We start from the raw sequence: 17,400 nt of genomic DNA, 5'->3' as shown, positions 1-17,400 counted from the left end.
TTACATGGCTCACAAATATCTATTTATGCCAATGCACTGTGCACTTTGGCTTAATTGCAATTGACTTTAGATAACCACACTCACTTCAAGATAAACATTAATGATTTTAATTAAGGCTTCAGTTTTTCCGCTTTTACTGATTTATACAGATAAATACAGACAGAAAACACTGTGTTTCCTGTCAGTATTTATTTTTAAAAGCTGACAAATACTGAAAATGGTGCTTCTTGAATTCCAGGCAAAGCTGAGCAGGCAGACAGCATGGAGGGGTAAAATACAGGATGAGATTTCCTTAAATACAGGCATATATTAACATGTATTTGTAGCATGATGCTAACATGTACCTATGAGTGTAGTCTTTTGTTATACGTGGCTGCTTAGTTCACTAAAACGTGACAGGCATCCATGTTTGAGTGCACGTTGAAGAGTTATATAAACACAGAAATATACCATTTTAGAGCTACATTTATTCTTGAAACACAAAATAAATATGGATAAATACCAATAGGATGGCCCAAAATTAATATGGATAAATACAGACGGAAATGTTAAAAAAAATACATAAAACCGAGAGCCCTAATTTTAATTCACCTGTCCTATTTTTTACTCCTGTATGCCACATGGCAATATAATGAACTAACTACCTTTTAATTGTCTTTCAATGTTCTATATTGTCAAAGTTTTATTTATCATACAATAAACTTATTACTACTGGTGTGGGGGGGGTGTACTATGGTAGTCATATTGTCTTAACACATCAAACACTTAAATCCAGTTTGGGGAAGTCACTGTACCCCCAATATACCGGGAGACAGAAGTCTGGTTAATCAAAGCAGTATTTTTCAGCACCCAGACAGTGAATACACAAGAATTGTTTTGGCATCCTGTTTCTTGCCCGGTGAAGAGTGCCCCAAGTGTTCTATGTAGAAACCCAGGCAACCCGACAAGCAGGATTTGACTTTCAAGCAGGAGTTGACACTGTAAAGTCAAAAAGAGGCATATTGTGATTGGAGCCTGCCTATCTGGGCGGACAAAGAAAGGGCACTGCCCAGGTGTCAGATAATATTTGTCTGTGACTGGCAGGCCTCTTTGCGGTTAATTCAGTTCCTGGGCCTAACCTCACTGGTAATCCTGTAAAGGAAATAAAACCTCCTCCTTAAACCCAGGCCTTTGTTTTTTGTGTTGAAACCAGTTCTCACAACTCTTCAAATGTTAATTACTTGCTGGCAGAAGTGGAAGACAAAATGCAAATGGACCTCCAGATACTTTAGGCAGAGAAAATATATTTGTATTCCTTAATGTTTATCACAAATCCGACTTCACGATTGAATTGGATTTTTAATAATTGTTCAAAATAGTTGTTCAATTTGTTTTCTAGCTAGTCCAATGCTTGAAATACAGTATTAGGATTTTTAATCTGAACTATGGTTTTCTATGTAGGATAGCCAGGCATGCCACAGTAATGAATAGCTTTTGGGTGCTAGTCACTGTCAAAACATGTTAACATTAAATTTCTACATATCATGCTTTTGAATACCATGCAATCTGACTTGTGGGCAACATGGTCTACAAAGGGCGAGTTATTTATATTTAAAAGGGAGTTTTTGCCTTATCAAAAGAATTCATTTTGACCGGTCAAACTGCAGTTTTTACACTGCTACAGTCAGGCTACGCAGGTAGGACAGAAGCCATATTTTAAACTGTCAGGTTAGTGGCTGGTTCAATGGGTGTCGCAGTCCACTAGTGACAATTAACTTCCAGGCCCTGGGAAGAATTTGTACCATATTCCAGGGACTTGAATGTAAGTTAAATATGCCAACTAGGGGTATGCCAATTTCACCATGTTGAAAAGGGAGCATAGACACTTTATCCAGGACTTTAAGTGGGCCGGGTCTCACCGGTGCTGAGCACTGGCAGTTTTTTAAAGGGGGCCTCGAAACCAGTCTCTATTGTACTCTGTTTTGTGCCATGGCACAGGCGGTCTATTTTTTCCAGACTGCAGTGACAGCAGGCATCTCGATGTGCGCTGGTCACACTGCTCACTTCTCACTAGTGGAGAAGTTACGTCATGATGTCATGCCAGGTGAGCATTGTAGGGGAAGGGAAACCCTTTAAAGAGAATCATTTTCTCTCTGGATTTCCCTTTCTCTTATTGAAACTCAGGAACAACAACATTGTTGTGGTGTCACCAGGGCTTTAAGTGAAAGCTTTTTCAATATTATATACAAGCCAGAGTTGCTGCTTATTTATCTTATGCAACTAACAACCATTGACAAAGCCAATAGTCATACTTATTGTAGGCATGATGTTACTAGTAGTATAATATATCTGGATGCAATGACAGAAACAGCAAAATACAAGTCGGGCGGCACACTTTGCTAAGCACAGATTTTTAGTTTACCTGTTTTAAGCCCCGCCCTTAGTTACATTGGCCACGCTCCTTTAAGAGACCCCCCCCCCCCCCGATTTTTCATCCCACTTAAAGCCCTGACTTTATCATTGGTTAGCACGGATAAAGTGCAGAGAATTCTAGTCAGCAAACGTATAGGGAACAGCACCAGGCGAAAAACCCGGGGTGACCATGCAGAATGAGCAAATTTCCTACATATACCTTTGTAATCTCCTGTTTTCGAAATCAAGATGGGTGTTGTTTAATGTAATGCTGAAAAACAACAAAATTATCAAAAATAAAAAGGCCAGAACACTTTCCGTCTCCAGCTATTCACAGTATGCCAATTGTAGGGTTAAGTGCTTTCAGTTGTTTAGACAGTTTTCTTGCCTTTATCTTTGGTTGACACAAAGTATTAACCTTCAAATTAAGTGACCACTGATACGATCGGTGTGTACATGCCTTTTCATAGCTGGTAAAGGACTGCATCTAATTTGTGACACCATCTAATCCTGGTTTGAAGTTAAAAGGTGAGACAGAGTTCCACTGGTGCATCAAGCTAAACCGTATCTCCGTGCAGAGGTGAGATGGAAAGAGGAGGAGAAGAGGGAAAGTCAAAAGAAGTGGATCTGTCAAGTAAAAATACGGTTTAACGCTGTGGAGAAAAAGATCTTAATTGTAAAGAGGAAGTGAATGCCTAGGGAGCGATTGCTGTGATGTCACCATAAATGTGGCGTATATTGTTATATACCAGTCAAATTGATTAAAACTTAAAATCGCCTCATGTGAATGGTGCAACAAAGTGGCAGGAATGATGCACAGAATAGTGCTCTCATATATTGATGTAGGGGGGCAGAGGCGAAACCCATTGTGTCCCTATATACTGGGGGCCTTTTGGGGCAGGCGATGAACAGGAACATTATTTTTCTGACCATTGTCTTTTCTATGCAGGTTGACAGTACCAGCTCGACCAGCCAGAAGAACACTTTACCTTCCACCAGAGAGGGCAATGAGATGGAAGTGGATAGTGCCACACCAGGCACCAGAGCTAGCTCTCCCTACCCAGACACCAGGCATACATTTACTACTTTGGAAACCAGGGCTGCCTCCCCCAACCCCGACATCAGGGCGGTATCCAGTGACCCAGACTACAGGGCAGAATCTCCTAGCCCAGACAGCAGGGCTGCATCCCCCAATCCAAACACCAGGGCTGTGTCTCCCTGTTCAGACTTATGGGCTGCCTCCCTCACTTCGGATAGAGCTGAGAAGTCTTCCTCCAGTTTCCTGCTGTCCCCAAGAAGCACCAAGCACCTGCTGTCTCCACGGAGAACCTCTCCACGGAACTCCCTTTCTCGAGCACGGCTGTCTAGAATGGGCAATGCGCACCAGGATCCAGGCCCAAAGGAGCTGCAGATTCACAACACACCCTGGATCGGGCCGCCTGACCTCAGCCCCAGGTAAGGTTCTTCCATCAGATTAGGGCAAAGGATTAATATTTATGAAAAATTGGAAACCCGTGGAACAGTTGAGCATGTAGCTCTCTGTGGCTCTTGTAAAAAAAATTGAAAATCCTTCCAGATTGACGCTTTTAAAACAAGATTCTGTAAATTCTTCTCTATCCAGGTTCATACCATTTTCCAAAATTATTAAACAAGCTGTGACATACAAGATATGGGTGTAATCTGCAACGACAACAAGGTGGTTAATGGAATGCTTGAATTGATCTGAGCCTCTGGCAATTGCTAGGGGCTGCATTCCAGAGCATTATTTTACGCCCGCTGTGCCACTCTAGACAAAGGCCTGCGAAATTCGTACTGTCCCTGCTCCTCATGGGAACAAACCGCTCTGAACTGCCACAAGATATGGGGAAAATCTCTCTGTGCCAGCAGCCATCCCCCACAGATTAAAAAGAAATACAAGAACCATACTGGAAACAACTTCAAAGCTAACCTAGCTACTAAGCTAGATCATGTTGTGCAGTATGGAAACAATCTTAAAACTGATCCAATTATAAAAACCCTAAATTTTTACAAAGTGGGCCTAGTAATAATTTTCAACCAATTCTGCCAGTAGGGGAATATTTGTGGTTTCTGTACCTGTGTGTTCTGTGTGAGAATCTGACCTCTTTCAAGAAGGAGCACTGCGTTTCGTCTAGTGCGGATGATGACCGGCCAAGGGATCTCAAAATTCTAGTTGCAGAGTGTTCAAGATGTTTTTGCAATGTGCAGCTGTATGCTGGCAAACTTGTAGTAGGCTTCAGGGATGAAAATGTGCCCCAGGCAAAGATCTCGGTGCCTCGGTCACATGGGCGTGAGGGCCATAGAGCTTATTAGGTAGCTATTCATTAAAATAAGTGCCCTTCCAAGGATAGTAGTCTCTCTGCTGCAAACTGGCGTAAAACCATATTGGAATATTTCAAAGAGGTGGTTTGAATGGATGTGAAAAGAAAGTGTCAGGTTACACAGATCTGACTCCGAGCTGGGGCAGAGTTTAGGAGAGATCTTAAAATCTATCTTTTTACTCTTCGATTATTGTTATACAGTTGGTATCTGCATTGTAGAAGTGGGATAGTCAATCAATAATCTGTTTCTCTATTTCAGACTTTATTCTTTTAAATTTGCATAATTAATGCTAAACATTTGTTGTATAGTATGGAGCAAAGTGATATCAGAAAACTCCCTTAAAGATAAACCACATACTTAGAAATTTTTTGAAAGAAGGCTCGAAAACAAGTGGTAACAAAATCTGAACATGGTAAGAACTTAAATTGAATTTCAGGCACATAAAAATGCTATTGATTTGTAATTTTGGATAGCGTGAATGTAGCCCAAGTACATTAGAGAACTTTATAAGCTATCAGAAATTGAATTTTGAATTTCAATCAACATATACAATATAGTGCCCAATCAATAAATTCAAGTCGAATCAGCGGAAGTAGCCAAACTGTCTGAAATAGAAGGATCTTTAGTTCCTTTTTAAAGGTTGCAAGACGGGGTAGTGCATATTATTGGTGGAAAATGATTCAAAATCCTGACGCACTGCCTGAGAAGGATGGTTTCTTACACAACTGTTGCTTTTATGTGGGAGGCTCATTGAAAAGGGATCCAGCATTTCTCAATCCCCGCTTAGTAGCAGAAATTTTCAATTTCTCAGCCAGACACAAAAGTGTGCAGCAGTGAAGGGTTATGTAACTGATGCAAACAGACTTAAATTGTGCGCTTGCTTAAGCAGGGAACCATTGAAGAGTTAGAAAAGGCAACGTTGGTCAAATTACTGGTGCCCTAAAACAATGCTTATGACTCTGTGGAGCACAGCTCTACGGTGTTCCAGATGAACCTTTGGGAGTCTGGGGAGGAGTGAATTTCCATAGTCAAGTCTGCAAACAACAAATACCTGACTACAAAATGAAACTCCTGATTAGGAATTAACTGCCTTGTGCCCCAAGCAGCCTGAGTTGGTTTCATGCATTCTTGGCCATACCAGAGATTTGCCTCTGTAGGTTAAGCGACTAGGATAAATCCAAGGTACATGGCACTATCCACAATAGCTGGTTTACTATCCAGAGGAGTACATTATTCCTTGCATATTCGGACAGGAATGCTGATTTTATTCGGTGAGATTAAAATAAATCTTGCTATTGTTGAGTTTAGGTGGTGGTTTGACATCCATTTCTGATTTCTGCCCAGGGTGTTTGAGAGCAGGTACATGTTGTTCAGGGATGAAACCTTATAATAGATCGGAGTATCATCCATATGGATCACTGACAGAATATCGACAGTCACAATATCGAGATGACAAAATATCGAGGTCAAAATATCGACTACAAAATATCGACTTCCTATCTTCAAACAGGTAAGCACAAAAATATCGACTCCAAAATATTGAGTGTAAAAAATATAGACTGTCAAAATATCAAATTTTTTAAATGTCTTAAAAGTAATTTAAAAGTAATATATTAATAAATACAATTATTTTTAATTATTTAAAATACTTAAATAAACGTAACATTAAAAAATAATTAATATAACTTAAAAAAATATATATTTTTATATATATATATATATACATATTATTAACAAAACATATACAATATTTTTACCGTAGGATAGCAAGAGGTTTAAATTTACTGTAACGACTCTAGTGAGTGCAACAGAAGGGAAAGCGTTGGATAGCGTAGGGGTAAAAATTACTATTCCCACTCCAGAGAGAGCAACAGTAGGGAAAGCGTTGGCTAGCGTAGAGGTAAAAATTACTATTCCCACTCCAGAGAGTGCAACAGTAGGGAAAGCGTTGGATAGCGTAGGGGTAAAAATTACTATTCCCACTCCAGAGAGTGCAACAGTAGTTAAAGCGTTGGATAGCGTAGGGGTAAAAATTGCTATTCCCACTCCAGAGAGTGCAACAGTAGGGAAAGCGTTGGATAGCGTAGGGGTTAGAATTACTATTCCAACTCCAAAGAGTGCAACAGTAGGGAAAGAGTTGGATAGCGTAGGGGTTAAAATTACTATTCCAACTCCAGAGAGTGCAACAGTAGGGAAAGAGTTGGATAGCGTAGGGGTTAAAATTACTATTCCAACTAGAGAGTGCAACAGTAGGGAAAGTGTTGGATAGTGTAGGGGTAAAAATTACTATTCCAACTCCAGTGAGTGCAATAGTAGGGAAAGTAAATACTTCATATATAAATATAAATAACATAAATAGTAATACCAATTACAAAATAATTAAAATATTTTACAATTGTATAAAATATATTAAATAATGATTTATAAATACAAATTAAAATTATTTAATTATAAAAATTACCTACTAATACTAATTAATTATCTATTAACAATAAATTAATTTACAATTGAAAAATTAATCAATTAATTTTAATTACCAATTATATTTTAATTAATTACCTAGAAAAAATTAATTAACAATTAATTCTAAATAAATACCAATAAATTAAATGACATATTTAATTAATTATAATTAAATTACTTACCACCCTATTCCCCTATAAACCCACAACCCGCTACAGAAAATAATTTAATGAAATGAACATATTTATCAATTAATCAATTAAAATTATTTACCAATTATATTTTAATTAATTACCAATTATTATTTAATTACCAATTAATTCTAAATAATTAACAATAAATAAATTAACATATGTAATTAATTATAATTATATTACTTCCCATCCTATTCCCCTATAAACCCACAACCCGCTACAGAAAATAATTTAATAAAATTAACATATTTATCAATTAATCAATTATAATTAATTACCAATTATATTTTAATTAATTACCAATTAATAATTAATTATCAATTAATTCTAAATAAATATCAATAAATAAATTAACAAATTTAATTAATTATAATTAAATTACTTCCCACCCTATTCCCCTATAAACCCACAACCCGCTACAGAAAATAAATTACTAAAATTAAAATATTTATCAATTAATCAATTATATTTTAATTAATTACCAATTAATAATTAATTAACAATTAATTCTAAATAAATATCAATAAATAAATTAACATATTTAATTAATTATAATTAAATTACTTCCCACCCTATTACCCTATAAACCCACAACCCGCTACAGAATTATATTACACAAAAAATAAAAAATAATATTAACTTACCTTAAATTCGATATTTTTGTTATCTATATTATGTCTAGTCGATATTATGTCCATTCTATATTTTTGATTCGATATTATGTCCATTCTATTTGATATTAATTTTTTCTAGTCGATATTTTTGTTGTCTATATTATGTCTAGTCGATATTATGTCCATTCTATATTTGTTACTCGATATTCTGTCCATTCGAAATAAAAAACTCGATATTATGACTGCACACCCATCCATATATTGATGATAAAGAATCCTATAGTTTCGATGATCACTCAAATTGGTTCCAGCTGTAGACAAAATATGAGTCTTGAGGAATCCTTTGTTGTAGTCTGACTATGTTAGATACATAGCTCTCTAGTTTGACCCCTTGGGAATAGTATGACTAAGAAGACGCGAGCCACTTCACAACAACCCCCTTGATGGCTCTCTGTTCTTTTAGTATGTTAATCAGAGAAAGGTGGTTGACTGTACCAAAGGCAGCGGAAAGATCTAGTAGCAACGGTAGGCAGTATATACCAGAGTCGAGGGAGAGGAGGCTGTCAACAAAAATGTTAAGAATAGTAGTCTCTCTGCTGCAAACTGGTGTAAATACAGGTTGGAAAATTTCAAAGAGGTGGTTTGACTGGATGTGAAAAGAAAGTGGTAGGTTACACAGCTTTCTATCACCTTCCCTCAGCAGGACAGAATTGAGTCAAGGCTGATGCTATTAAGGTAATTGGGACCAGCAGAGGGACTTTAGAGGAGAGTGTTGGGCGATTTTCAAGCAGTCTGGCAAAAATGCCTTCCATTAGTGAGGAATCCACCCGAGTGGTCCAGTCGGGGAGCAGAAGTTTGGCACGCTTCTTGCTAATAGTTCCTGACACTGTTTGGTGAAGTGATTCAACAGTTTTACCTTGTGTATAGTTTCAAGCAGCTCTGTCTCTGAGACTTAGTCAAAATTATACCATGTCATCTGAGCTTTACGGTTTAACTTGCAGTTTTGTAGGTTGTTGGATGATGCAGGAAGTGAAAGTTCAATAGACTTTCTCTGCAAAGAAATTTACAAAGCCTTCACACTTGGCTTCTGGAGAATGGTTTGTGATTTTGGAAGTAAGGTATTTTGATTATTTCATCGCTTCGAGTAAAAGTTTTGCCTGATAATTCAAAGTGTTAAGAACCCATTTAATATGTCAGGATTTAATTCTGAAAATGTGAGATTTGTAGTTTCTTCTACCCTCAATCTAGTCAGATTAGATGGACAGGTGGATTAGCTCCAAGGTTTCTCAAATTTTCTTAGGCTCCTCTAGTACAATTTTCAGTCTTCTATAGCAAATTGTTTATTTTTGATTTTTACGGGCCACATTCCCTGCCCAAGAAGGTCCTGTAGCACTGCAAAATAGCAAATAATTGTTTGCCTATAAAACCAGCATTTGTTTGTTTATTTCATCACACAAACATAAGTAATTTACATTCATTTGTATATACGTTTTTAAAATTTGCTTTTCTTACTAATGTACCTAAATATGTGTTCTGTTTGCATACTATGATTAATATTTCATTCTCTATTATGTAATGCTGTCAGATATAAAAATAATAAAGGAAAAGTATTGTCCATTAATCCAAATCAGAATACAGATTCAACCACTGAAAAGTGGATCAGCGCTCCTTTAATTCAAGTAGAAACATAGACTAAACCTGTTAGAAATCCTAAACTAGATACCACATATTCATGATAAATGCCCATTACAGTCAGTTTACAAAGTAAACAGAGGTTTTATTAGTAGACCATAAATTGAGTACATCTAAGTATGGCCCAGTTCATTTAAAAGATGATGCATGTGCCCTGTACAACATAGAAGAGAAGAGGGAGTCTTTAGTGTGGTATCTTCAGTAGGTGGAATTTACTTAACTTCGATGTTTACATGGTGATGTTGTTCAATACTTTCAGATTTCTTGTGATGTTTTGAATTTCCTTCAACCATGCAGAAAGGGGTGCTGTTTTTTTCTGAAGGAGGTGGCAGTATGTGGTGAAACGTCAAGTTTCAATAGAGCTATACAGACTGCTTTCTCTCTGCCTCGAGACAGTCACATTATGTGACCTTGCTCGAAAGAACAAATGTGTCAGGTAGAGCTCTCTGTGATCTCTGAGAAAAACATACTTGGAGGCATATCATCAACGATTAGCGATATTGTTTTACGCTGCCTATCGCCGGATTTGTTCTTCGAAATATCGCGTTATTTACAACGCTTATCTCCACGGCAAAGAAAAATCCGGCAATAGCGGCGAAATGCAGGTTTATCGCTGTGAATCCAGCAATAAACCTGCATTTATAGGGGAATCCTAGGTGATAGGGAGATGTGGATTTAGCCATACAATCTACCTCCCATGTAAAAGATAGTCAAGTCAGGATTTTCCCAAACGTAAAATACCGGTGATAACCGAGGTTAGCGCGGATTTTAATATCGATATATGTGTCCTGGGCAGGTTTGTAAATACAGTGCAGGACAGATAGCGATATTTTTAATGCTGTTTTGCTAGGGTATGCCTACTGTGCATCTCATTAGAGATGCAATGCAAGGAATACGGAAAACCAGTGCTAAGATAAGGAAACACGCGCTAGCGTGTCCTTGCTAATACTGCGTTGCCATTATCGCCGCTTTTCGGCCGAAAACGGCCGCTAAAGCGGCGATAATAGGCTTGATAATATGCCCCTAGGAGTGTAGCAGCTTTGAGAGCTATTTCATGTAACCTTTTTCCTCATAATGTCCAAGATCAGTGGTTTTCACTAAAAGTTTGAATCCTTTTCATTTAATGCCTTTAACTTCTGTGGGCCTCATCTGACTTACACAGTACTGGACAGGTGCAAACTTTGCACCCAAAATTAACATTATTATGCAGTAACACCCTACCAGTACTGTGCAATTATGAGTTAATCCCCCCAAATGGGGAACAACTGTATGGATCTACTTTTATGTGGTGGAATTCCTCATGGTTTTGCCTGTTCTGGGGATTAATGCTTACATTTACCACAATCTCTGAGCAGGAAACAGAGTTGGGCAGGAAGGGACGGGAAAAAGGTGCCTGGGATGGGTGGGGGGGGGATCATTACATGCTCTGACCTCGCTAAAAAGAAATGTTTAGGAAGGGACGCGGTCAGAGGATTGTCGGCTGTTGCAGCTATACCAACCAGCATTAATATCTGGTTCAGTGTGGGATAACTGGTGTGAAAACATGAGGCTATCCGTGATCAGGTGCAGCGGTGGCCCACCCCACGATATCGCTCCACCTAACTCATATTGAGGGCCTATATTGCATTCTACAAGTTTGTTTTTCTCACAAGAGCATCTGTTTTTCCTACTCCCCACCTGCTGCACTACTGCCCCTCATTTTTCATTTCGTCCAGCCTCTTCAACTTCTTGTTAACACATGTTTGGACATAGGCAACTGGTTTCCCATATGCAAGGAAATTGAGGGTAGCTTACAGGAGTGGTTTTCATCATTTTTTTAAAAATCGAACACAGGGATTAAAATGAGGTTCTATTGTCTCAATGGCCTTGCAGGATACATGTTCCAAGCCACAAGTCTACCCACTCTTCATACCCTTACTTAACATTTATGTTAAACCCCTGATTAACATCTTTTATGACCACCATTTCCCCTTCCACTCTGAAGCTGATGATAGCCATATACTGTACCTGTGTAGAGAGACATACATGACCAGGAAGCATTACAGCCTTGTCCCACAAAAGGGGAATTGGTGGCTGAGCGAGAGAGCAGGACAACAGAGGAAAAAACCGATGTGTTCCTGACAGGGATAAAAAATAAAGTGTGCACCTGGAAGGCAGATGTATGGGCCTGTCCATTAAAAATATTTGATCACAGCATTATCTATAGGTCAAGTGTAAGGAATATGGAATTTATTCTGGAAGAAGGACTTTCAGTGCAAAAGCAGGTAGATGGAGTAGTGATAGGATTATGTTACTTACCCTGTGAGCATCTGTTTTTGGCATGTAGAGCTGTAGATTAACATGCTTTGCATACTCCTGCCATCTAGTGTTGGATCTGGATGTTTGCAAGTTGTCATTCTTCGAAGAAGTCTTTTCGAGTCACAAGGTAAGGTGACTCCTCCTTTTGGTGATAGTGTGCATGGGCATCGACTCCATTGTTAAATTGTTTTCCTGCAAGAGGGTGAGAATGGAGTAAGTAAGCGCAAGTACAGAGATGTCCATGCTTGTGTAATGTAGATAAGAACTGCAACAACCATGGGTGTCCGAGATGGAAGGAGGGTGCATGTGAATCTACAGCTCTACATGCCAAGAATAGATGCTTACAGGGTAAGTAACAATAATCCGTTCAAGGCATTTGTGCTTTGCATAAACTGTATAGCAGTACTCTCCCAAGCGGTGGATTACTAGTTAGCGTAGCAGTTGCCTGAAAAAGTGTTTTAGCACTGCCTTTCCTACATTAGCTTGTTGGCGTGTAGACCATGTAGCCGCTTTACAGTGTCAGCAATAGAAATGTTACCAAAAATGCCATAGATGCTCCTAGTTTACAAGTTGAATGGTCTCTAGGCGATATAGACAAAGTTCTTTTGGCTTTAATATAGCATATTTGGATACATTTAACAATCCATCTAGAAATGGCAGATTTTTAGATAGGTTTCTCTTTATGAGGACCAGCAAATGCAACAAAAAGTTGCATTTGTTCTATCAATATAATACATTAATGCTCTTTTGACATCTAATGTGTGAAGAGCTCTTTCTGCTACAAATTATGGTTGAGAAAAAAAAAGGTAGCTCAACTGATTGGTTAATATGAAAAGCTGAGACTACTTTTGGATGAATTTGTGGGTTGGTATGAAGAACCACCCTATCTCTATGAAGTTGGAAGAATGGTTCTTCTAATGTAAATGCCAGAGGCTCACTCACGTCTCAGTGAGGTAATAGCAATCAAAAAAGTAACCTTCCAAGAGAGAAATTAGAGGGAACAGTTATGTAAAGGTTCAAAAGGTGGACCCATACGTTTTGTTAAAACAATATTATGGTTTCTTGCAGGTGGAACCTTTGGTTTTCCTCTTTTAAGGCCTTCCATGAAAGCTTTAATTACTGGTACTTTGAATAAAGATAAGTATTGTCTGTTTTGAAGATAGGCAGCCACAGCTGAAAGGTGTAGTTGTATAGAGGTGTAGGCAAGCCCTGAATGTTGTAGATGCAAGAGATAACAAACAATTTGTTGTATTGATGCATCCAGTGGGTCAATTGTTCGGTTATTACAATATGGTAAACATCATTTACCACAAAAACTTTTCCCCACAGGGAATTACAACACAGTCGTTACAACGACCGCATTGTAACCATGCATACCATAACTCCGCAAGTCGGAACAACAACTTACGGAGGGTGGGGAGAAGGTGTTGGATTTGAAATCCAACACCTTCCCTACTGTCCGCACAGACCTGAGTTGGAATAGTAAATTACACTATTCCAAAATCCAGCGCCCCCCCCCCTCCGCAAGTCATTGTTACGACTTGCGGGGTAATGGTATGTGTGGTTAGAACGCGGTCGTTGTAACGACCGCATTGGGGAGAGGTGTGGCGCCGCGGCCAGGGCGACTGACGCTGGAATCTGGGGATCAGGGTTCGATCCCCGGCTCCGGCGGCAGGTTAGCCCAGCACCATGTGACTCTGGGCAATAGCTCGCTTAATCTTCCCGACGGCCCCCAGCGCCTAGAGACCCTTACGGGTGATTGTGCGCTTTACAAATGTGGATTATTATTGTAATTCCCTGCGGGGAAAAAGGATGTGTAAAAAAGCGGTATATTCTTACAATATATATCAAACCTCTTCCACGTAGCTGCATAGCACGCTCTAGTGGTAGGTTTCTTTGCTTCCTTAGAATGGTCATGCAATCTGGTGGTAGATTTAGATTTCCACACTCTTTGACCTCAGGAACCAAATCACTAGGTTGAGCACCTTAGGGTATGGATGACTGATTTCGCCTTGGTTCTGAGTGAACAGGTTTGAGGTGAGAGGAAGTTTCTTGAGTGGAACTACTGGAAGTTCTAGTAGTGTGGTGAACCATGGTTGACGAGCCCATGTGGGAGCCACTAGAATGAGGGTGAGAGATGTCTGCCTGAGTTTCAGAACCAGAAATGGAAGAAGAGGGAGAAGTGGAAAAGCATAGGCAAATATTCCTGACTAATTCATCCATAGCAAAAGACACACAATTGATGGACGGAATGCAGAACAAATCAAAACATTCACTCCCAGTCAAGAGATCTGGGTTAAATCCATCATTCTTTTGCTCACCATGCCACCCCGGTTTAGACCTGGCCATATGCAAATCAGTCTTGACACTGTGCCTCATGGGAACAGTCTGGTCCGAACTGCTAAGCCAGATCCTCCCTGGACCGGAAACAAGCATCCTAGGACCGGTTTTGGGGTTTCACCCGTCTTCAGCCAGGATAGATTGAGTCCAGTGGCACAGTGAGCCCAGGACCCATGACTGGGCATACCTGGCGCACTTAGGGCGAGAAAGCAAAAGATGCACAATTGATGGACCGAATACAGAACAAATCAAAACATTCACTCAAGCCAAAAGATCTGGGTTAAATCCATCATTCTTTTGCTCACCATGCCACCCCAGTTTAGACCTGGTCATATGCAAATCAGTCTTGACCCTGTGCCTCATGGGAACAGTCCAGCCCGAACTACTAAGCAAGGTTCTCTCTGGACCGGAAACAAGAATCCTAGGACCGGTTTTGGGGTTTCACCCCTCTTCAGCCAGGATAGCTTGATCCCAGTGGCACAGTGAGCCCAGGACCCACGTTTGGGCATACCTGGCGCACATAAGGCGAGAAAACAAAAGACACACAATTGATGGACGGAATGCAGAACACATCAAAACATTCACCCCGAGTCAAGCAATCTGGGTTAAATCCATCATTCTTTTGCTCACAAGCCACCCCGGTTTAGACCTGGCCATATGCAAATCAGTCTTGACACTGTGCCTCATGGGAACAGTCCAGTCCGAACTGCTAAGACAGGTCCTCCCTGGAACGGAAACAAGCATCCTAGGACCGGTTTCGGGGTTTCACCCCTCTTCAGTCAGGATAGCTTGATTCCAGTGGCACAGTGAGCCCAGGACCCACGTCTGGGCATACCTGGCGCACTTAGAGCGAGAAAGCAGAAGACACACAATTGATGGATGGAATGCAAAACAAATCTAACCATTCACCCCCAGTCAAGAGAGCTGGGTTAAATCCATCATTCTTTTGCTCACCATGCCACCCCAGTTTAGACCTGGCCATATGCAAATCAGTCGTGACCCTATGCCTCATGGGAACAGTCCAGTCCGAACTGCTAAACCAGGTTCTCCCTGGACCAGAAACAAGGATCCTTGGACCGGTTTTGGGGTTTAACCCCTCTTCAACAAGGATAGCTTGATTCCAGTGGCACAGTGAGCCCAGGACCCACGTCTGGGCATACCTGGTGGACTTCGGGCGAGAAAGCAGAAGACACACAATTGATGGACGGAATACAAAACAAATCAAACCACTCACCCCCAGTCAAGAGAGCTGGGTTAAATCCATAATTCTTTTGCTTACCATGCCACCCCAGTTTAGACCTGGCCATATGCAAATCAGTCTTGACCCTGTGCCTCATGGGAACAGTCCAGTTCGAACTGCTAAGCCAGGTCCTCCCTGGACCGGAAACAAGCATCCTAGGACCGGTTTCGGGGTTTCACCCGTCTTCAGCCAGGATAGATTGAGTCCAGTGGCACAGTGAGCCCAGGACCCATGACTGGGCATACCTGGCGCACTTAGGGCGAGAAAGCAAAAGATGCACAATTGATGGACCCAATACAGAACAAATCAAAACATTCACTCAAGCCAAAAGATCTGGGTTAAATCCGTCATTCTTTTGCTCACCATGCCACCCCAGTTTAGACCTGGTCATATGCAAATCAGTCTTGACCCTGTGCCTCATGGGAACAGTCCAGCCCGAACTACTAAGCAAGGTTCTCCCTGGACCGGAAACAAGCATCCTAGGACCGGTTTTGGGGTTTCACCCCTCTTCAGCCAGGATAGCTTGATCCCAGTGGCTGAGTGAGCCCAGGACCCACGTTTGGGCATACCTGGCGCACATAAGGCGAGAAAACAAAAGACACACAATTGATGGACGGAATGCAGAACACATCAAAACATTCACCCCGAGTCAAGCAATCTGGGTTAAATCCATCATTCTTTTGCTCACCATGCCACCCCGGTTTAGACCTGGCCATATGCAAATCAGTCTTGATACTGTGCCTCATGGGAACAGTCCAGTCCGAACTGCTAAGACAGGTCCTCCCTGGAACGGAAACAAGCATCCTAGGACCGGTTTCGGGGTTTCACCCCTCTTCAGTCAGGATAGCTTGATTCCAGTGGCACAGTGAGCCCAGGACCCACGTCTGGGCATACCTGGCGCACTTAGAGCGAGAAAGCAGAAGACACACAATTGATGGACGGAATGCAAAACAAATCTAACCATTCACCCCCAGTCAAGAGAGCTGGGTTAAATCCATCATTCTTTTGCTCACCATGCCACCCCAGTTTAGACCTGGCCATATGCAAATCAGTCGTGACCCTATGCCTCATGGGAACAGTCCTGTCCGAACTGCTAAGCCAGGTTCTCCCTGGACCAGAAACAAGGATCCTTGGACCGGTTTTGGGGTTTAACCCCTCTTCAGCCAGGATAGCTTGATTCCAGTGGCACAGTGAGCCCAGGACCCACGTCTGGGCATACCTGGTGGACTTAGGGCGAGAAAGCAGAAGACACACAATTGATGGACGGAATGCAAAACAAATCAAACCACTCACCCCCAGTCAAGAGAGCTGGGTAAATCCATAATTCTTTTGCTTACCATGCCACCCCAGTTTAGACCTGGCCATATGCAAATCAGTCTTGACCCTGTGCCTCATGGGAACAGTCCAGTTCGAACTGCTAAGCCAGGTCCTCCCTGGACCGGAAACAAGCATCCTAGGACCGGTTTCGGGGTTTCACCCGTCTTCAGCCAGGATAGATTGAGTCCAGTGGCACAGTGAGCCCAGGACCCATGACTGGGCATACCTGGTGCACTTAGGATGAGAAAGCAAAAGATGCATGGTTGATGGACCAAATACAGAACAAATCAGAACATTCACTCGAGTCAAAAGATCTGGGTTAAATCCATCATTCTTTTGCTCACCATGCCACCCCAGTTTAGACCTTGTCATATGCAAATCAGTCTTGACCCTGTGCCTCATGGGAACAGTCCAGCCCAAACTGCTAAGCCAGGTCCTCCCTGGACCGGAAACAAGCTTCCTAGGACCGGTTTCAGGGTTCACCCCTCTTTAGCCAGGATAGCTTGATCCC

At 41.0% G+C, this 17,400-nt stretch overlaps 1 protein-coding gene across 1 annotated transcript in view; it reads left to right on the top strand.

The window, feature by feature from the left end:
- Positions 1-17,400, top strand: part of KCNH3 (potassium voltage-gated channel subfamily H member 3) — a 332,483-nt gene that overhangs the window by 264,888 nt on the left and 50,195 nt on the right. The window contains exon 12 of the mRNA XM_078658375.1: positions 3,341-3,846. Coding sequence (XP_078514501.1) covers positions 3,341-3,846 — 506 coding nt within the window. The remainder of the gene's footprint in view (positions 1-3,340; positions 3,847-17,400) is intronic.

Source organism: Lissotriton helveticus, chromosome 1_1 (assembly GCF_964261635.1).
Source record: "Lissotriton helveticus chromosome 1_1, aLisHel1.1, whole genome shotgun sequence".
In the NCBI taxonomy this organism is placed as follows: Eukaryota; Metazoa; Chordata; class Amphibia; order Caudata; family Salamandridae; genus Lissotriton; species Lissotriton helveticus.
This window is presented reverse-complemented; position numbering and strand designations above follow the sequence as displayed.